This window comes from Macaca mulatta, chromosome 10 (genome assembly GCF_049350105.2).
Source record: "Macaca mulatta isolate MMU2019108-1 chromosome 10, T2T-MMU8v2.0, whole genome shotgun sequence".
NCBI lineage: Eukaryota > Metazoa > Chordata > Mammalia > Primates > Cercopithecidae > Macaca > Macaca mulatta.
Genome location: NC_133415.1, coordinates 13,048,040 through 13,069,109, shown reverse-complemented (window position 1 = coordinate 13,069,109; position 21,070 = coordinate 13,048,040). Strand labels below are relative to the sequence as shown.

General features: G+C 48.7%; 2 protein-coding genes and 1 long non-coding RNA gene across 4 annotated transcripts in view; 1 reads left to right on the top strand and 2 right to left on the bottom strand.

Annotated features, from left to right (window-relative positions):
* The first annotated feature begins 568 nt into the window (after positions 1-568).
* Positions 569-17,099, top strand: KDELR3 (KDEL endoplasmic reticulum protein retention receptor 3). Of its 2 annotated transcripts, XM_015150365.3 has the most exons (5): positions 569-932; positions 7,410-7,510; positions 12,937-13,095; positions 14,890-15,142; positions 16,136-17,099. In XM_015150365.3, the coding sequence occupies exons 1-5, from the start codon at positions 842-844 to the stop codon at positions 16,174-16,176; spliced, it is 645 nt and encodes a 214-aa protein (XP_015005851.1). In that variant the 5' UTR covers positions 569-841; the 3' UTR covers positions 16,177-17,099. The 2 variants fall into 2 exon arrangements, with proteins under 2 accessions (XP_015005851.1, XP_077805885.1); XM_077949759.1 differs by lacking the exon at positions 16,136-17,099 and having other exon boundaries at positions 613-932; positions 14,890-15,295.
* LOC144331735 (uncharacterized) lies at positions 681-6,889 on the bottom strand. The gene is made up of 2 exons (XR_013399105.1): positions 6,746-6,889; positions 681-2,465 (listed from the first exon to the last, which is right to left on the bottom strand). It is a non-coding gene; the product is annotated as an uncharacterized LOC144331735 (long non-coding RNA).
* The window catches only part of DDX17 (DEAD-box helicase 17), a 22,961-nt gene continuing 18,980 nt past the window's right edge, over positions 17,090-21,070 (bottom strand). Inside the window, exon 13 of the mRNA NM_001435961.1 lies at positions 17,090-20,108. Coding sequence (NP_001422890.1) covers positions 19,603-20,108 — 506 coding nt within the window. The 3' untranslated portion in view covers positions 17,090-19,602. The remainder of the gene's footprint in view (positions 20,109-21,070) is intronic.

Below are 21,070 nucleotides of genomic sequence, written 5' to 3'. Positions count from 1 at the left end.
TCTCCCTGACCAACTTGACCTCCTTCCTACTCACAACAACCCCATTTTACAGGTGAGAAAATTGAGACCTAGAGAGGGGAAGGCCCACCGACCCAGGCTGCAGCTGAGGTCAGTCTGATTCCGCTGCTGAGTGGTGTGCCATTACCATTGTCCACCTGCAGCAAGGTCGGGTTCCGACTGTGTGGACATCCAAATTAACAGACAGAAGTGGGGACTCCCCTTCGGCTCGCCCCGCCCCACCCCACGCTCCCAAGGAGGGAGCTCCAGCTCTGGGAAAATGAGGACAATAGCAGGGATCGCCCCACAGGGCACTTCCACGTGCTGGCTCCTGCCAAGCGCTGGCACCAGTGTTATGGGGCCTGTGTACAGATGAGGAAACTGAGGCAGAGACAGGGGCTTGGTGGCAGGCCTCCGGTTTCTGCGGAGGGAAGGCAGAGGACACTTGGGGCATGGGCGGCATGGGTCGTGGCGGGCACCCGGCGCACACGGCAGCCGGGCGCAGGTCAGAAGCCCCCCGCGTCACTGGGCCGCCCCGCCCCGCCCCGCCCCGCCCCGCCCCGCCCCGCCCGGGAGCCGGGCGCTGGGATGGGCGGGAGGCGGGAACTCCAGGCCGCGCCGCTTCCTGGATCCCCACCCTGCGCCGGCGGCCGCCCTGGCCACGTCACCGCCCGGCCAAGAGTGTGTGGGCGGCGGCACGGCGGGTGCGAACGCGGAGCTGTGAGGCGCAGGCAGGGCTCTAGGGCACCTAGAGACCAGGGCCGAGGACGTGGCAGCCGCCCTGCCCGCTAGAAAGTTTCCTAGAAGTTTGCTGAGCGCGGGCGCACGACCGACGGGCCGGACCATGAACGTGTTCCGAATCCTCGGCGACCTAAGCCACCTCCTGGCCATGATCTTGCTGCTGGGGAAGATCTGGAGGTCCAAGTGCTGCACGGGTGAGGGACGCCGGGCAGGGAGGTGCGGGACCCCCTCTCTGGCCAGCCTCATGCCCCTGCGTGCAGGGTAGGGCGCTCCACGGTGTCTGCTCGGGGTGGGGACTCCGGCATGGGGATCCTTGAAACTTTGCAGAGCTCCACTTCCAAAAATAATGTAAAGTTGTATAAAATCAAAGGAGGACCCCTCGAGATGATGGGAGGAGGGTGGGTTTGTTCCTGCACAGACGCCCCCTCAGGTTGGCAGTGTCACTGATGGTTGGAAGAGGAGTATGAGGGAGGTCACAACCCCTCCCTCCCACCAGTTACACCCATTGTTCCCTCCACCCTCGATTGAGGGGAGAAGCTGGTATGCACTCAGGAAACGGCCCACGATTCTCAAGGTCTTCTCTTTCCTGCCCCTTCCCAGACCCCCCCCACCCCACCCCCACACTGAGCCCTCGTCCCTCTCCTGCCTGCATGTGTGGTATCGGTGGCTGTGATGTGGCAGGAGGGCACCAGCCTGGCTTAGGTGGGTGTGGAGCGGCCCCTGAACGGAAGCCGGGGAGGGCCGGAGGGGTACCCTGTTTGCATTCTGGCTGCCCTGCTGGGACTTTGGAGAAACGTTGAGGCTGGACTCACGGTCGCCAAACAGATTCAGAGCCACCAAAGGCTGCCAGAGCCTCCTGCAGCCATCTTTGTCCACCGGCGTCCTCGTGGTGCCTGCCCTGTGCCTGGCACTGGGTGTGCGGATGCAGGAATGAACTCAGGCTCCTCACGGGGCTGAGGAGGCCGAGAGTGGGCCCAGAAGGCCCTGTGGAAGAAGCAGCTCGGTGCTGATCCTGGAGGACGAGCAGGTGTCCATCCAGGAAATGTGTGCTGTGGAGGGCTCTAGGGATGCAGAGGCACGGAGGTCACCAAGCACCGGGCATCCCCCCGGAAGGGTGGGCAGCCAGATTTGAGGTGGTCTGGAGGGAGATGAGTAAAGGAGGGAGGCTGCTCCAGATGTGAAAGGGCCTTTTCTGTCAGGCCAGGGAGTTGGGTCTGGGGAGCCTTCATGGTTTGGGAGCAGGAAAGGGGCCTGGAAGGGGGCCTGAAGCAGGTCGCTTTGGAAGCTTTGAGAGAGAAGGCACAGAGAGCTGGGGGAGGCCTGGCAGGGTGGGGGTCGGTGCAGACATGAACAATAGTAGAGTGCGGAGGAAGTGGTTCTAGGCCTGGAGGCCATTTGGGTTTGGGGTCTCTGGAGAGACAGGTACAGAGATGGTGTCTCTTCAGGTTCTTCCTCAGGGGAGGTGGCCAGGAATGCTGAGTGGGGGACCCGGAGCAGCAGGCCCTGGTGAGGGGAGAATCAGCTCTGACCTATCCCTGCACTTTCGCTGAGGGCCGAACGGAGTGAGCAACCATAACCAAGAAGGGACACTGGTACCTGGCCGCTGTCTGCCAGACACTGCTGGGCACCTGGAATACAGCCCGGACAGCAGAGGCCCAGCCCTGGTGGAGTTGACTTTCTTTTATTTTTTATTTTTATTTTTTTTGAGACAGAGTTTTGCTTTGTCCCTGAAGCTGAAGTGCAGTGGAACGATCTCAGCTCACTGCAACCTCCACCTCCCAGGTTCAAGCGATTCTCCTGCCTCAGCCTCCTGAGTAGTTGGAATTACAGGGACCCACCACCACACCCGGCTAATTTTTGTATTTTTAGTAGAGACGGGGTTTCGCCATGTTGGCCAGGCTGGTCTTGAACTCTTGACCTTAGGTGATTCACCCACCTTGGCCTCTCAGATTGCTGGGATTATAGGCGTGAGCCACTGCACCCACCTTTTTTTTTGAGACCGAGTTTTGTTCTATCCCCTAGGCTGGAGTGCAGTGGCGCAATCTCGGCTCACTGCAACATCTGCCTCCCGGGTTCAAGCTATTCTCCTGCCTCAGCCTCCCGAGTAGCTGGGATTACAGATGCCCGCCACCTCACTCAGCTAATTTTTGTATTTTTAGTAGAGACGGGGTTTCGCCTCTCTACTAAAATTGGCCAGGCTGGTCTCGAACTCCTGGGCTCAAGTTACAGGTGTGAGCCACCATGCCCGGCCAAATGGTGGAGCTGACTTTCTAGTGGTAGGAAGCCATCGATAAACAATAGTCCTAGGAAACTGAGCAAATGACATGGTTTGTTAGAGGCCATAGTGAATACTATGGGAACAAAAAAGGGGCAGCTGGGTGGCAGGGATGGGCCTGTGCGTGCGCAGAGAGAAATCAGAGGTGAGGTGCCTGGATGGAGGCAGGGCCTGGGGTGACCTCAACAGAGCCAGTCCCAAAGGCCAGAGACTTGAGCTTCACTCTTGCTCCTCTCCTTGACTTGCTCTGTGACCCTGGGACTCTGTTTTCCCATTTGTCAAATGGGAGTGAGGGCTGCCCCGGCAGTGGGGTCCACCTGTGCTCAGTGGACCCCGGAGGGACTCTGGCCAGTCCAGGCTCACGTTGTCCTCTGTGTCCCGGGTCTCCATGTGCAGCTTCCTGGTGGAAATGATTGTTTTCAAAAGTATGAAAACTATCGTGCTCAAGATCACCAGAGGGCTGGGCGCGGTGACTCACACCTGTAATCCCAGCACTTTGGGAGGCCAAGGCAGGTGGATCACCTGAGGTCAGGAGTTCAAGACCACCCTGGCACATGGCAAAACCCTGTCTCTACTAAAAATACAAAAAATTAGCTGGGTATGGGCCGGGCGCGGTGGCTCACGCCTGTAATCCCAGCACTTTGGGAGGCCGAGGCGGGCGGATCACAAGGTCAGGAGATCGAGACCACGGTGAAACCCCGTCTCTACTAAAAATACAAAAAAAATTAGCCGGGCGCGGTGGCGGGCGCCTGTAGTCCCAGCTACTCAGGAGGCTGAGGCAGGAGAATGGCGTAAACCCAGGAGGCGGAGCTTGCAGTGAGCCGAGATCGCGCCACTGCACTCCAGCCTGGGCGACAGAGCGAGACTCCGTCTCAAAAAAACAAAAACAAAAACAAAAACAAAAAATTAGCTGGGTATAGTGGTGGGTGCCTGTAATCCCAGCTACTCGTGAGGCTGAGGCAGGAGAATCGCTTGAACCTGGGAGGCAGAGGCTGCAGTGAGCCGAGATCACGCCATTGCACTCCAGTCTGGGTAACAAGAGAGAAACTCTGTCTCAAACAAACAAACAAAACAAAACAAAACAAAAGATCACCAGGGTTCCCAAAGTGCTAAGGAAAATGTGAGTGAAACCCAAGAGGCTGGCAGGCTGAGGATGAAGAGAAAAGAGGGGTAGGGGAAGGCCCATGCAGGTGGCCAAGCATCCCCTACTAGGGCTACATCCCAGACTGTCCTACGTGGGGCCAAGGGCTTCTCTGGCAAAGTCTGTGTGAGGGCTCAGTGAGATGAACATCAGGCCATCCCAGAGCTGGCCTCGGGTCAGTATGGCCTCCCCCAGTGGGGTTCATTACCCACTGCCAGCCCCACTGTCCCCCTCACCCTGGCAAGTGCACGTGCACGCGAGCCAGACCCCCCAAAGGGACTCAGATTCTCACTGAGCGTTGTGTATTCCTCACCTCAGTCCTGCCACTCTGCATGAGGGGCTGTTTGGCAGGTGAGGAATGTGAGACCCAGGCTCGCCCTCAAGCCAGCACATTCTCCAGAATGTTAGGGACTTCAGGGGTGTTCCTTCTTGCTCATTAAAAATGTTCCCCCAGGCTGGGTGCAGTGGCTCACGCATGTAATCCCAGCACTTTGGGAAGGAGGAGGATCACCTGAGCACAGGAATTTGAGACGAGCCTGGGCAACATGGCAAAAATCTTGTCTCTAGAAAAAATATAAAAATTAACCAGGCATGGTAGCATTTGCCTGTAATCCCAGCTACTCAGGAGGCTAAGGTAGGACAGTCATCCAAGCCTGGGGAGGTTGAGGCTGCAGTGATCTGTGATTGTGTCACTGTACTCCAGCCTGGGTGACAAAGTGAGACCCTGTCTCACAAAAAAAGAAAAAAAAAAGTTCTCCCACCCCAAATGTCTGGAACCAGAGGAGTGGTTAGAGAAGGCACAGTTCAGGGGTACAGGGGAACCAGACCTGAATCAGACACCATAGTAGTTGCCTCTTATCCACAGAGGATATGTTCCAAGACTGCCAGTGGATGCCTGAAACCACGGGTTAAACCAAACCCTATATATATACTGTTTCTTCCATCTGATAACCAAGACTGCTGGTTGGGCGCAGTGGCTCACACCTGTAATCCCAGCACTTTGGGAGGCTGAGGTGGGCAGATCACTTGAGGTCAGGAGTTCGAGACCAGCCTAGGCAACGTGGTGAAAACCCATCTGTACTAAAAACACAAAAATTAGCCGGGCGAGGTGGCGGGTGCCTGTAGTCCCAGCTACTCGGGAGGCTAAGGCAGGAGAATGGCGTGAACCCGGGAGGCAGACGTTGCAGTGAGCTGAGATCACACCACTGCACTCCAGCCTGGGTGACAGAGTGAGACTCTGTCTCAAAAAAAAAAAAAAAAAAAAAAGTGGCCAAAGGACACTAAAGAGCATGAATGACAACAGAATGCAGCATGGATTCCTGGACAGAACCTAGGAATGGAAAAAGGGCAGCAGTGGGAAAACTGGTGAAATCAGAATAAAGCCTGGAGTTCAGTCAACAGTGCTCTACTGATGTTGATTTATTTGTTTTGATAAAGTACTGTCATTAAATACGATGTTTTTTTTTTTGAGACAGAGTTTCACTCTCGTTGCCCAGGCTGGAGTGCAATGGTGCAATCTCGGCTCACTGCAACCTCCACCTCCTGGGTTCAAGCGATTCTCCTGCTTCAGCCTCCCAAGTAGGTGGGATTACAGGCATGCGTCACCATGCCCAGCTAATTTTGTATTTTTAGTAGAGACAGGGTTTCTCCATGTTGGTCAGCCTGGTCTCAAACTCCCAACCTCAGGTGATCCTCCCTTCTAGGCCTTCCAAAGTGTTGGTATTACAGGCATGAGCCACTACCCCTAGCCCAAATACAATGTTAACATTAGAGGAAGCTGGATATATGGGACTCTCTGTATTGTCCTTACAACTCTGTTGTAAATCTAACATTCTTTCAAAATAAAAAGTTAAAAAAGAAAAGAGACCAAAGTAGGTTAAGAAACAGCATTTAGACTGGGCGCGGTGGCTCACACCTATAATTCCAACACTGGGAGAATGAGGTAGGAGGATCACTTGGGCCCAGGAGTTTGAGACCAGGCTGGGCAACATAGTGAAACTCCGTCTCACTAATAATAATAATAACAACAACAAAATTAGCCAGTCTGATGGTTTGTGTCTATAGTTCCCAGCTGAGGTAGAATTGTTTGAGTCCAGGAGATCGAGGCTGCAGTGAGCTATGATTGCACCACTGCACCCCAGCCTGGGAGACAGAGTAAGACCCTGTCTCTAAAAAGAAAAAATAAAAAAGGAAGAAACTGCATGGAGATTATGAAACCTTTTTTGTCAACTCAGTGCATCCATGTGCATCATATGTGTACACATAGGTGTCATGTGTGTACATGTTCACAAAGATCTGGAAGGATGAACCTAGGGCTTTGGGATATTTCTGTCTTTGCATCTTTATATATTGTCTGATTTTTGTTTTGCAAAGAGTAAATATAGGCATAACTTCTGTAACTAGAAAAAAGGCTTTTTGGCCGGGTGCAGTGGGTCATGCCTGTAATCCCAGCACTTTGGGAGGCCAAGGTGGGCAGATCACCTGAAGTCAGAAGTTCGAGACCAGCCATGGCCAACCTGGCGAAACTCCATCTCTACTAAAAATTCAAAAATTAGCCAGGCGTGGTGGTGGGCGCATGTAATCCCAGCTACTTGGGAGGCTGAGGCAGGAGAATCACTTGAACCTGGGAGGCAGAGGTTGTGGTGAGCCGAGATCACGTCACTGCACTCCAGCCTGGGCAACGGAGTGAGACTCCATCTCAAAAAAAAAAAAAAAAAAGAAAGAAAAAAGAAAAGGCTTTTAAAATCTTACAGTTTGAAAAATAAAATAGAATACTCCCCTGGCCCTGAACCTTCCTCTGCTTGCTGTGGTCTTCCTGGTGAATCAACACCTTGTAAAGTCAGTGAGTTGTTCTCCCTGAGACTGAGCTTTGGGGATTGTCAGTGGAACTCTGGGGGTGGAGTGAAGAGAAGCCTCAACAACCCCCACCAAGCCCGACTCACACCACCCCCGACATCCTCCCCAGAGCAAGAGCCCAGGCAGGCACACGCAGGGGGACTGGGAACTCGGTGTTCGTGTCTTTATTTGGAGACTGGGAGACAGATTACAGCTTAATGAGAGGAACAAGGACTCAAGTGATCTGATGGGAAGGGTGAGTTTCCTGGCCCTTAGGGAGCGACAGTGCCCTGGACAGGAGGTCTTTGAGTGGGAGTGGACACTCTGAAGGCCTCCCCAGCTCCAGGCTGTGCACTTCTTGAGGGTGGGAAGGCTTAGGAGTCTGTGTCCTCATTGTCTCCTGTCTACCCTTGGCCACAGGCATCTCTGGGAAGAGCCAGATCCTTTTTGCTCTCGTCTTCACCACCAGATACCTGGACCTGTTCACCAACTTCATCTCCATCTACAACACAGTAATGAAGGTGAGCGGCTGGGTGATGATGGTCGGGGGAGGCCACCAAGCCCTCACAAACGGTGAGGTGGCCTGCTTGGAAACTCAGTGTGTGGAGCCAGGCCGACCAGGGTTTGAATCCTGACTTTGCTGCTTAGTGGCTACATGACCTCATCTCGGGCCTCTTTGTATATCAGTGTCCTCATGCAAAAATGAGGACAGAGCCGGGCACGGTGGCTCACGCCTGTAATCCCAGCACTTTGGGAGGCCGAGTCGGGTGGATGGAGACCATCCTGGCTAACATGGTGAAACCCTGTCTCTACTGAAAATACAAAAAATTAGCCGGGTGTGGTGGCACATGCCTGTAGTCCCAGCTACTCGGGAGGCTGAGGCAGGAGAATTGCTTGAACCCGGGAGGCAGAGGTTGCAGTGAGCTGAGATCACACCACTGCATTCCACCCTGGGTGGCAGAGTGAGACTCTGTCTCAAAACAATAAAATAAAATAAAATAAATAAAATAAAAGGACAATACCATTAGCTCAGAGGGTTTGGTTGGGAACATTAAACGAGATAATAAATGTAAATGTAAAAAACCCTGCCATATATTAAACATTCAATAAAGGGTCACACCTGTAATCCCAGCACTTTGGGAGGCTGAGGCGAGAGGACCGCTTGAGCTCAGGAGTCTGAGACCAGCCTGGGCAATGTAGTGAGACCCTGCCTCTACAAAAAATTTAAGAAATTTAGCTGGGCGTAGTGCTCATCTGTGGTCCCAGCTACTGAGGAGGCTGAGGTGGGACAATCACCTGATCCTGATGGGTCAAGGCTGCAGTGAGCCACGATCATGCCAGTGCAGTCTGGGCAACAGAGCGAGACCCTGTCTCAAAAAAAAAAAATGGTTTAGGTGATAGAGAAGGATTAGAGAGCTACTTTAGGGAGTGTGGTCAGGGCTTCTTCAAAGAGATGACATATAAGCTGACAGCTTAGTGACAAGGAACTAGCCGTGTAAAAATCAAAGGACACACTTTTTTCTTTTCTTTTTTTTTTTTTTTTGAGACGGAGTCTCGCGCTGTGTCACCCAGGCTGGAGTGCAGTGGCGCGATCTCGGCTCACTGCAAGCTCCGCCTCCCAGGTTCACGCCATTCTCCTGCCTCAGCCTCCCAGTAGCTGGGACTACAGGCGCCCGCCACCACGCCCGGCTAGTTTTTTGTATTTTTAGTACAGACGGGGTTTCACCATGTTAGCCAGGATGGTCTCGATCTCCTGACCTCGTGATCCACCCGCCTCGGCCTCCCAAAGTGCTGGGATTACAGGCTTGAGCCACCGCGCCCGGCCCTTTTTTCTTTTTTTTTAAGACAGAGTCTCACTGTTGCCTGTTGCCCAGGCTGGAGCGCAGCAGCGCAGTCTCAGCTCACTGCAACCTCCACTTCCTGGTTTCAAGCCGGGAGCTTGCCTTGTGCCTCAGCCTCCGAAGTAGCTGGGACTACAGGCGCCTGCCACCACGCCCAGCTAATTTTTGTGTTTTTAGGAGAGATGGGGTTTCTCCATGTTGACCAGGCTGGTCTCATACTCCTGACCTCAAGTGGTGCGCCCACCTCGACCTCCCAAAGGGCTGGGGTTACAGGTGTGAGCTACCGCGTCCAGCCAAAATGTAGATTTTAGTTGATTCCTATTAGATAATGTCTAATAGGAATCTTATTTCTTGTGCAGTGGTGTGGTCATGGCTCACTGCAGCCTCAACTTCCCAGGCTCAAGGGATCCTCCCACCTCAGACTCCTGAATAGCTGGGACTACAGTCACACACCACCATGCCTGGCTAATTGTTTTGTATTTTTAATAGAGACAAGGTTTCGCCATGTTGCCCAGGCTGGTCTCAAACCCCTGGGCTCAAGCGATCTGCCTGTGTCAGCCTCCCCAAGTTCTGGAATTATCATGCTCAGCTAGGAGTCTTTTTTGTTGTTGAGATGGAGTCTTGCACCGTCGCTTAGGCTGGAGTGCAGTGGCGCAATCTCAGCTCACTGCAACCTCTGCCTCCCGGGTTCAAGCAATTCTTCTAACTCAGCCTCCCAAGTAGCTGGGATTACAGGCGCCTGCCACCACACCTGGCTAATTTTTTGTATTTTTTTAATAGAGACAGGGTTTCACTGTGTTGGCCAGGCTGGTCTCAAACTCCTGACCTCGTGATCCACCCACCTCGGCCTTCCAAAGTGCTGGGATTACAGGCGTGAGCCACCCCACCGCAGCCACCACACCCAGCCCCCACTGCCCCCACTTTTTTTTTTTTTTTTTTGAGACAGAGTCTCCCTCTGTCACCCAGGTTGGTGTGCGGTGTGGCGAAATCTTCGCTCCACTGCAGCCTCCACCTCCCGGGTTCAAGTTATTCTCATGTCTTAGCCACCTGAGTAGATTACAGGCATGTACCTGCCACCATGCCTGGCTTTTTTTTTTTATTTTTTATTTTTTATTTTTTTTATGGAATCTAGCTCTGTCGCCCAGGCTGGAGTGCAATGGCATGATCTTGGCTCACTGCAACCTCTGCCTCCCAAGTTCAAGCGATTCTCCTGCCTCAGCTCCTGAGTAGCTGGGATTACAGACGCATGCCACCATGCCCGGCTAATTTTTTTTTTTTTTTTTGTATTTTTAATAAAGACGAGGTTTCACCGTATTAGCCAGCATGGTCTCCTGACCTTGTGAGCCGCTCACCTTGGCCTCCCAAAGTGTTGAGATTACAGGCATGAGCCACCACGCCCAGCCTTTTTTTTTTTTTTTTTTTTTTTGAGATAGAGTCTCCCTCTGTCGCCCAGGCTGGAGTGCCAGTGGCGTGATCTCAGCTCATTGCAACCTCCGCCTCCCGGGTTGAAGTGATTCTCCTGCCTCAGCCTCCTGAGTAGCTGGGATTACAGGCACGCACCACCATGCCTAATTTTTGTATTTTCAGTAGAGGCGGGGTTTCACTATGTTGGCCAGGCTGGTCTCAAACTCCTGACCTTGTGATCCGCCCTCCTTGCCCTCCCAAAGTGCTGGGATTACAGGTGAGAGCCACTGTGCCCAGCCTAGGAGTCTTATTTCTTTTCTTTTTTTTTTTTCCTGAGACGGAGTCTCGCTCTGTCGCCTGGGCTGGAGTGCGGTGGCCGGATCTCAGCTCACTGCAAGCTCCACCTCCTGGGTTTACGCCATTCTCCTGCCTCAGCCTCCCAAGTAGCTGGGACTACAGGCGCCCGCCACCTCGCCCGGCTAGTTTTTTGTATTTTTTAGTAGAGACGGGGTTTCACCGTGTTAGCCAGGATGGTCTCGATCTCCCGACCTCGTGATCCGCCCGTCTCGGCCTCCCAAAGTACTGGGATTACAGGCTTGAGCCACCGCACCCGGCCTAGGAGTCTTATTTCTAAGAAAGAAGGGCTCCGTGGGGGAATTCTATCTTGCAGGGTTATTGAGAAGATCACGTGAGATAACATACAGCACCTAGAAAATATTTAACCAAAGCGGGTTGTCCTTCTCTTCCATATCAGAGACATCCCTTTGGGATTTCAGGCATGTTGTTACTAGTTGGTAGGGTGGAGGTTGCTGTTACTTGTGAGGTGTTGAACTCATTCAGATTTAGTGAATGTGAATCTGAGGACTGGAAATCACCATCTACTTAAGTTCACACATGTATCAAACATCACCTGCCTAGTTCATTTCTCAGCCTAAGTCAGCCTTGGGCATTCCTGGCAGAGACGGCAGACTCAGCCCTTGGCATAGCTGAATGAGCTCTCGGAAGCTCAAACAGGCTAGTTTCTGTATTTCTGAAATGAAAAATTGATCACCTCTTTCACTCATTCCAGCATTTGTTTTGTGCCAGGGACTGACTTAGGAGCTGGGGATTAAGAGGTGGACCCTGCCATGGAGTCCTCTCTTAGAGGGAAGATGGACTTGTACATAGACATTTACAAAGCATGTGATCACGGGTGAAAATGAACATGCTCACATGGAGCTCTGGCGACAGAATGTGTGCCTCATTCTAGAGAAAAAAGGATTGTTTCGAGGAAATAACTCCAAATAGGACTACAAATAGGAGTGTTCTAGGCCAGTGTGGTCCTGCTCCGGCAGCATGAGCGTCACTTGGGAACTTGTTAGAAATACAAACTTTAAGGCCGGGCGCGGTGGCTCACGCCTGTAATCCCAGCACTTTGGGAGGCCGAGGCGGGCGGATCACGAGGTCAGGAGTTCGAGACCAGCGTGACCAACATGGTGAAACTAAACGTACAAAAATTAGCCAGGCATGGTGGCGGGCACCTGTAATCCCAGCTACTTGGGAGGCTGAGGCAGGAAAATCGCTTGAATCCAGGAGGTGGAGGTTGCAGTGAGCCAAGATTGCACCACTGCACTCCAGCCTGGGCAACAGAGCAAGACTCCATCTCAGAAAAAAAAAAAAGAAAAAGAAATACAAACTCTCACGTCCATCCAGACCTATGAAATCAAAAGCTCTTGGGGCAAGGGAAGAGATAGCATCTGTGGGTTTTGTTTCTTTTTTTTGAGACAAAGTCTTACTCTTATCTCCCAGGCTGGAGTGCAATGGCATGACCCCGGCTCACCGCAGCCTCCGCCTCCCGGGTTCAAGCGATTCTCCTGCCTCAGCCTCCCGAGTAGCTGGGATTACAGGTGCCTGCCACCACGCCTGGCTAATTTTTGTATTTTTAGTAGAAATGGGGTTTCACCATGTTGGCCAGGCTGGTCTCGAACTCCTGACCTCAGGTGATCCGCCCGCCTCGGCCTCCCAAAGTGCTGGGATTATAGGTGTGAGCCACCATGCCCGGCCAGCATCTGTTTTGATGCATACTCGTTTGAGAACTGCTGGCCTGGAAGGTTAGAGGCTATATCAAAATGAAATCATTATATGCTAGAGGACAGCTACTGTGATTAGATGGAGAGCTTTTCTGAGGGAGCAATGGTCAGTTAATTCAAGGAATGTTAGCAGGCACATAAGTAGTCCCAGATTCTAGGGAGGCTGAAGCAGGAGGATCACTCGACCCCAGGAGTTAAGAGGCCAGACTGGGCAACCTTAAAAAAAAATAATAAAGATGCTAGTCCTTAGGGAATAATGCTCAGAAGTCACTGATGCATATCCAGAAAATTGTTTTAAAATTGTTTCAACAGCCCTGGAATGCCTCTGGGAAATCCCCTGAAATACACCAATCCTGTTTCGCCTAGTGTTCCACAACTGAAGGGGACGACAAGGGCACCTTTGACTCTTCATGGTAGCACTGTCAGTCCCAGTATAGAAGCATGGAGTTATTTAATGAAAGGGTCATTGACTTCAAATTCTAGGCAACTGGACTCAAGATAAATTGCAAACACATTTAACCTCTTCATGTTACATTATGGCAGAACACTGACCCTTAGGTTTGGTAGGCTAGGAGCCTAGTAAATACGCAGGGAAATGACTTCATAGATTCCCATGTCTCTCTCCCTTTTTAGGTGGTTTTTCTCCTCTGCGCCTATGTTACAGTGTACATGATATATGGGAAATTTCGTAAAACTTTTGACAGTGAGAATGACACATTCCGCCTGGAGTTTCTTCTGGTCCCAGTCATTGGCCTTTCCTTCCTTGAAAACTACAGTTTCACTCCACTGGAGGTAAGGGAAGGGACTGAGTACCAATTCTCAAAGGGAAGTATGTTCCCCTGTATCCTTCCCTCCAGACCCTGGGCTTGCCTTCTGCTTACAACTGTGACCATTACTCATGTATCCTTCACTTGTAAGTTGAGAAGAAATTGACAGGCTATTTGCAATGCTTTATTTGGAAATGAGCACATCTAAATAGTCATGATGCCCATAAACCAAGCAGGCATCACAGCCCTACTTCTGGCTGTTGAGACCTTCTCTTCAACAGATGATTAGCAGATCCCTGAATCCCTGTAGCACAGTCCAGGCTCAGAAATTTCAGCTCAGTAAGTTTGGACTGTGGCCCATGAATCTGCAGGCAACAAGCATCTTGGGAGATTCTGATGCTGGTTTTTATGGACATGACTTTTTTATTTATTTTTTGAGATGGAGTCTTGTTCTGTTGCCCAGGCCGGAGTGCAGTGGCACGATCTTAGCTCACTGCAACCTCCGCTTCCTGGGTTCAGGTGATTCTTCTGTCTCAGCTTCCTGAGTAACTGGGATTACAGGTGCGAGCCACCATACCCAGCTAATTTTTGTATTTTTAGTTGAGACAAGGTTTCGCCACATTGGTCAGGCTGGTCTCCAACTCCTGACCTCAAGTGATCCACCCACCTCGGCCTCCCAAAGTTCTGGGATTATACGTGTGAGCCTGGCAACATGACTAGATTTTAAGAAATTGTGGCTTCATTTATGATTTTATACTATATAACTATCATTTTAAGTTCTTTTTGGCTGGACACGGTGGCTCACAAGGTCAGGAGATCGAGACCATCCTGGCTAACACGGTGAAACCCCGTCTCTACTAAAAAATACAAATAAATAAATAATTAGCCGGGTGTGGTGGCGGGTGCCTGTAGTCCCAGCTACTCGGGAGGCTGAGACAGGAGAATGGCGTGAACCCAGGAGGCAGGGCTTGCAGTGAGCTGAGATCGCACCACTGCACTCCAGCCTGGGAGACTCCATCTCAAAAAAAAAAAATTTATTTTTGGCCAGGTTTGGTGGCACATGCCTGTAGTCCCAGCTACTAGGGAAGGTGAGATGGAAAGATTGCTTGAGCCTAGGAGGTCGAGGCTGCAGGACGCCATGATCATGCCACTGCACTCCAGCCTGGATGACACAGCAAGACCCCATCTTTAAAAAACAATTAAAAGTAGTTTTTTATATAAATGCTCATGCCACACTGTGGAAAAAAAGCAGTATACTGTATGATCTTTCAAAAATTAGAAAAAAAAAACCCCTGGCCGGGTGCGGTGGCTCAAGCCTGTAATCCCAGCACTTTGGGAGGCCGAGACGGGCGGATCACGAGGTCAGAAGATCGAGACCATCCTGGCTAACACGGTGAAACCCCGTCTCTACTAAAAAATACAAAAAACTAGCCGGGCGAGGTGGCGGGCGCCTGTAGTCCCAGCTACTTGGGAGGCTGAGGCAGGAGAATGGCGTGAACCCGGGAGGCGGAGCTTGCAGTGAGCTGAGATCCGGCCACTGCACTCCAGCCCGGGCGACAGAGCGAGACTCCGTCTCAAAAAAAAAAAAAAAAAAAAAAGAGCAAGACTCCGTCTCAAAAAAAAAAAAAAAAAAAAAACCCTTATATTTACCTAGAGATGGTACATTAAACTGATTAAAATATAATTTTTATTGAGAACTTTTTTCCCCCTTACTGTACCTCTTCCCCAGCAAGCTATTGTTTTAGTGATTATGTTCTTTTAAGGAGATGGGCCTCTTCTTGGTCTTGCTCAGTCTCTGGCCGCTTTCTCTTTGGCTCAGATCCTCTGGACTTTCTCTATCTACCTGGAGTCAGTGGCTATTCTGCCCCAGCTCTTCATGATCAGCAAGACTGGAGAGGCTGAGACCATTACTACTCACTACCTGTTCTTTCTGGGTCTGTACCGGGCACTCTACCTGGCTAACTGGATCAGGCGGTACCAGACTGAGAATTTCTATGACCAAATCGCAGTGGTGTCTGGAGTAGTACAAACCATCTTCTACTGTGACTTCTTCTACTTGTATGTGACCAAAGGTAGGTCCTGGGATAACAGCACTGATGCTGGCACTGGCCTAAGGAGTTACTCATCCATTCAATAAGTATTCCAGCAGATACAGACATGAACAGTCAAGTCTCTGCCATTCACAGTGCTTGTGTTCTAATGCAAGACAAATATTTTCAAGAAATGCCATCAAAACATGGTCAATAGGTTATGTGTACTATGCAAGACAGCTGTGAGATGACATTTGACAGAATACTTGGTTAGTAGTGAAAAACATTCCAGAACTTATTACAAGCCCCAAGGCAACAGCTTGGTGTGATGGACAAAAAGGCTAGCGCTGTCAAAATCTATAAACCTGGAGATAACAGGTCAACCAAGACCAGTTCACATAGGGCAGGGGTGTCCAAACTTTTGGCTAATTGTGTAGGGCTACACATAAAATACACTAATGATAGCTTATGAACAAAAAAAACCCTCAATGTTTTAAGAAAGTTTACAAATTTGTGTTGGGCCATAAAGCCATCCTGGGCCATGGGTTGGACAAGCTTGACCTAGCACCTCATAGGCCAGGGTAAGAGGTTTGCACTATGTTCTGATTGCCAAGGGCGGCTATTGTGTCATTAAAAAACCCAACCCACTAGCTGCTATGTAGGGTAAAAAGCAGTCCAAGTACAGTGACTAGCTATGGGGCAGTTGCAGTTGTTCAGGGAAAAGGCTCTAGGTAGAAAGAGATGTGGACACAAGTTCTGGGACTTGAGAGGGACTGCTGATGGACTGTTTGAGATGTACAACAGACAATTTGAGGCCAACTACTAAGTTTACAGCTGTGGGGAAGGGTGCCAGTAACCAAGTCGGGGATCAGCAGGTCCATAGTCAACTGGAGATGAAGACTCCCCCTTTGCTTTAACAATCGAACATATACAGTGAGCTGGCCATTAAGAGATGATAAGAAGATTATGCACCAAGTTATAAAGCAGTCCTTTCATCAGATGGTAAATTCTCATTTCATCTCCATTTTCTTCCAGTCCTTAAGGGAAAGAAGTTAAGTCTTCCAATGCCAATCTGAGGACGCTCTGAGATAGTCTACACCTTTAACAAGCACATGAAGGAAACTATTTTGAATGTTCTTTGGCAACTTATCCATAATCTGGGATCAAATGTTAAAACCAGAAAAAATGCTTAGTGTGGATTTCAGCAAAACTTCATCACCCCACCCAGAAGACCTTCTCATCAACAGACTGCCCTTAAAGACTCATTGTAAGGTCATAAAAACCTGGGCCAACTGCACAAATACGGTGCCTCAAAATGACTGCAACAAGAAACCTTAAGGTGCCTTACCGACGAAAAAGATCAAATAAATGATTGCTCTCCAAGGCCCGAGGGCAAGACTCATGATGAGGAAGTCAACTCCAATCTGGAACAATGTCCCTCCTCTTAAGAATGTCCCAACTAAAGACCAGTTAAAATATTAGAGTACGCTCTTGTGAATTTCCACTTTCCAGGTAGGTGACCAAATTTAGGTGGTCAAGATATAAAGGTGACAGTTTTAAGTGTGAAACGTATTTCACTTTCATACTGCCTTCAGGACAGAAGCAAACCAAATTTACCAGGTTTGGCTGGAAGAGTTTTGTGCCTCATCTTTTACTGGTTTGAATTTTTTCAAACCAGTGACTGATACCTGCCTTGCACTTAGTACCTTAATACCAATAACCTAATGGTACTTAGGTGAGTACCATTTGCGCAATCACTGTTTTACTTATAAGCAGATACAGATACATCCAAACCCTTACCTACTAGGTATCCTGCTAGGGTTTTCGATTCCAACTCTTGTATTAAGTTTAATCAATTCTACTTTCCTTTCAGTTTTAGGTGCTAATCAGTCAATCCAATATTCCCCACCTTTGTCTTGAAACAAAAACTGTTTTAAGATGTCTACATTGAACTATTCAAAGAATTTTTAAGCAATAAAACCTTACACCTTATTGTCAACAGTGTTTTTATTTATACCTACAAAAAGAAAACAAGATGGTATCAAAAGGACAATTTACAAACTAAGAATAGTAACATAGCTTTCAGCATCCTGTGCCTGAACATCACACATCTACAAATCTTTCAAGTCTTAATGCAACAGGAATGTTTGGAGACCAGCAAGAACATGAATAGAGAGCACTGATCCCAAGCAAAAGCCACTAACCTTTTAGATGAGAAGTCCACACAACGAATTGTTAGGGAGGATTGGGGGAGAAGCAGCCCATTGCTTAATACATTGAAACCCTTTCCCTAAGTTGAGTTTCAACCATGAATGCAATAACTAGCATAAAATGATTCTTCTGCTCATGTTCTGAAGCCAACAGCAGAACCTGAATTATGAGTGACAGACATGGAGGCAGAAGAGTTAAACTCTGCTAGATTTCAGCTGTGCTCAGGCCATAATAGCTTTTAAGGTTTTACTGTTATTTTGTGATTACAATGTCCCAGGTGGAAAAAGGGAAGCAAGCAATCCAAATAACCACTTGCTTGCAGAGACCTTTCCCTCAAACAGATGCTTTCAAGAGCTGCGAGAGAGTAGGGCATCCCTTGTGGTGGAACCTCTATGTTTAAAGAAAGAAGAAAAAAACCCAGAATTTGGTTGTAGAAAACAATGCCCACAACAGACTGGCCAGTGCTTAGACAAATTTGGGGTAGGGGGGAACACTTTGGTTTGAAAGCACAGAGCAGTTTGCCACGTTTCGTCTGTGCCTACCATCCTCCCTTGGCCTCAACTTCTATAAGATGGGGGGGACAAAAAGAGAAGTAAAGTTAAGAAAGAAGAAAGTGGAAAATTAAAAAAAAGATGTCAAAGTTTTTACATGCATACATTTCAGCTTATGCTGAAGACCTACCTGTATGTTGCACATTGACTCATACTTTCAGAACCCCTCAGAAACCATCCCTCTCTCCCTAAAGAATTTTAAAAGGAAAACAAAAACCTCGAACATAGATCTTACAAATCAGCAAGCATTCAAGCCTTAGCCAAAGAATGCAGTGGAGCCTTCCGCCTTAAACTGCATTGTGAATGAATACAAATTAACAGCATAAAAATTAATAGTCCCATATCAGATCTGAAAGGGGTTTCTGGGGCTGTCTGATGTCTCTACCCTGTTGTAGTGAACACAATAGCAGAAAATTCTTTCTGGGTTCATCTGCTATATAAAAAGTCTTGGTAAAACAGCATTACTATGAAGAGGATGAACTCACCTACCTTCAGATGGAGGAAAAGTGAAAAGGACTTAGGCTTTAGTCCTCCATGACTTTTCTTAAGCACTACCTACCTGTAATAAGCTGAGTGCAAAAGGATGCCGAAGAAAATCTGCACCCAGAAGCTGTTAGAAAGCACTGCAGAGAACAGGGTATGAAGAAAATAAGAGTTCTTAATAAACCCTGAAGATTCTTTGTTCAAGGTAACTTTGCCAAAAGGGCAGAGTAGCTGGCAAAGAGTTGTTTTTATTCTAGCTCTACACTGCATTTCAAAAGAAAATCTGCCCATTTTGAATATATTGTTTATAATTAAATGTGCTTTTTACACTGCAGGTCAATATAAAAACTGGTTAGTTTCCAGTGAGCATTTTTATGTTCATTTGCTCACAGCAGCTGTCTGGCTGGAAAATTAATTTCACAGATGGTCCCCAGTTTTACCGGGAAATATAGGCAGCTTCCACCCAGATGCTGAGATGCTACAGTTAAACCACTGCAATAAACACTTGTGGTTTTTAATTTAAAGGATACACAAGACTCCGCATTTCAATTTCTAACCTGACACTAAAATGGTTATTTTTCAGTAATGGGGGCGGGGGAAAGGCAGAGTGTAAAGGGAGATAAAACCAATTAGTGATTTTTAACTGTCAAATGCACTCAAGCAATCAGTCAAAACAGGCCTGAGGAAACCTGTTCCAACTTGAGAAACATTTAAAAGCACAAAAGAAAATGTGCAGGGAAATCCCTGTTTGTTTTCTAACCCAGTAATGAGAAATTTAAAGCACAGATGCCATCTTCCTCTGCAAAACGATTCAGCCCTCCCCCTCCCTCCCTCCCTCCCCACCAACTCAGAAAAAAACAAAAGATGGGCTCCCACAAAAGGGCCTAATACCTTACTCTTTAAGATGAAAAATAGCTCGAATATCTTCAACATGCAAGAAGTTGGGGGAAGAAATTAATCTCTTCCAGTCAGCTATATATATATATATATGTATTTTTTTTTTTTTTTTTTTTTACAAAATGTTATTACAGACTGGATCATTTTGGCGGGCAGAAGAAACCTGGCAGTGAATTCTAGCTAATCTGCATGAAAAGACAAATCACGATGGTTGGGGAGAAAAATTAATAAAAAAAAAAAAGAGAAAAGAAAAAGGGGAAAAAAAAAAGAAAAAAAGAAAAGGGGAAGAGGAAAAAAAAGGAAAGAGTGTTCCTTAAAATGTAATTTAAGTCTGCTGGAGTCACTACCACTTGAGTGGTTTCATTTACGTGAAGGAGGAGGAGGGGGAGGAGGAGGAGGGTATTGGTAGGCAGTCTGCCCCATGTAACCTATCATATTGGTAGCTCCCGGAGGCTGTGCAAACTGTTGTGACATCAGTGGCTGTGGCTGCTGCCCAGACCGGCCTATCCCACTAAACTGCTGGCTAGAGCTCTGCGAACTTCTCCCAGTTGAGGTGGTGCTACTAGCTCCGTAAGTGCCAGCACCATATTCTTGAGCCGTATAGCTACTGGTGCCATAAGCAGCTGCCCCATAGGTGCCTTGGCCATAGGTGTATTGGCCTGCTTGTGCTCCAAAGGCAGAATTTGGACTTCCATAGCCACTGCCATTAGCATAACCAGCTCTATCGGTTTCACTACGATCCCGATAGCTTGCAGAGTCTCTCCGGCCACCATCCTTGACTCCTCGAAGCCTTCGGTCACATTCATCCTGATACATCAGATTGGGATTGTTGGCTGAAGAAGTGGTCCGGTAACGAGAGCGACCACCTAATGGGAAGATACAAGGGAATTTTTAATGCCAGATGTATGACCTAAACATAACAATATAAAAATTCTATTGGGTACAAAAGTATTAAGCATGTTTCCTTGATACTTAGTTATGCTGGCCAGCCTCTAAGTTAGTACTGTAAAAATATACTCATAATTTGATTATTTAATGGGGCACATTCAAAAGCACAGTAAATATCAAAGGACACTAGACCTTTTCACCCTTTTAGTCCCTTTACTTGAGGATGATCAAGAAACACGGTGTTACAATACGAAACCTTGAGTCAGGAAGCCCAGATCCTCGGATATTCTGCAACTATACATCCAACTGCTATGTTGTCTCAGTTTCTACCCACCACTAAACAGTGTAAAATGACTGATCTCTCCGTATGGAAAACTGTAAACCTAATATACTACTAAGCATTTTTGAAAGTATTAAAAAAAAAGCAACCATGACCGGGGGCACACTGGCTCACTCTTGTAATCCGAGCACTTTGGGAGACTGAGGCAGGAGGGTCACTGGAGGTCAGTACTCTACAAAAAATACAAAAATTAGCTGGGCATGGTGGCACACGCCTGCAATACCAGCTACTTAGGAGGCTGAGGCAGGAGAATCGCTTGAACCCAGGAGGCAAAGGTTGAAGTGACCCGAGATCGTGCCACTGCACTCCAGTCTGGGAGACACAGAGACTCTTGTCTCTGCCCCCACCCTGCCAAAGCAACCACATTAAAACTCAGACTAGTCTCGGCGGGGTGTGGTGGCTCACTCCTGCAATCTCAGCACTTTGGGAGGCCGAGACAGGTGGATCATCTGAGGTCAGGAGTTTGAGGCCAGCCTGGCCAACATGGTGAAACCCCATCTCTACTAAAAAGACAAAAATTAGCCGGGTGTGGTGGCAGGCGCCTGTAATCCCAGCTACTTGGGAGGCTGAGGCAGGAGAATCACTTGAACCTGGGAGGCG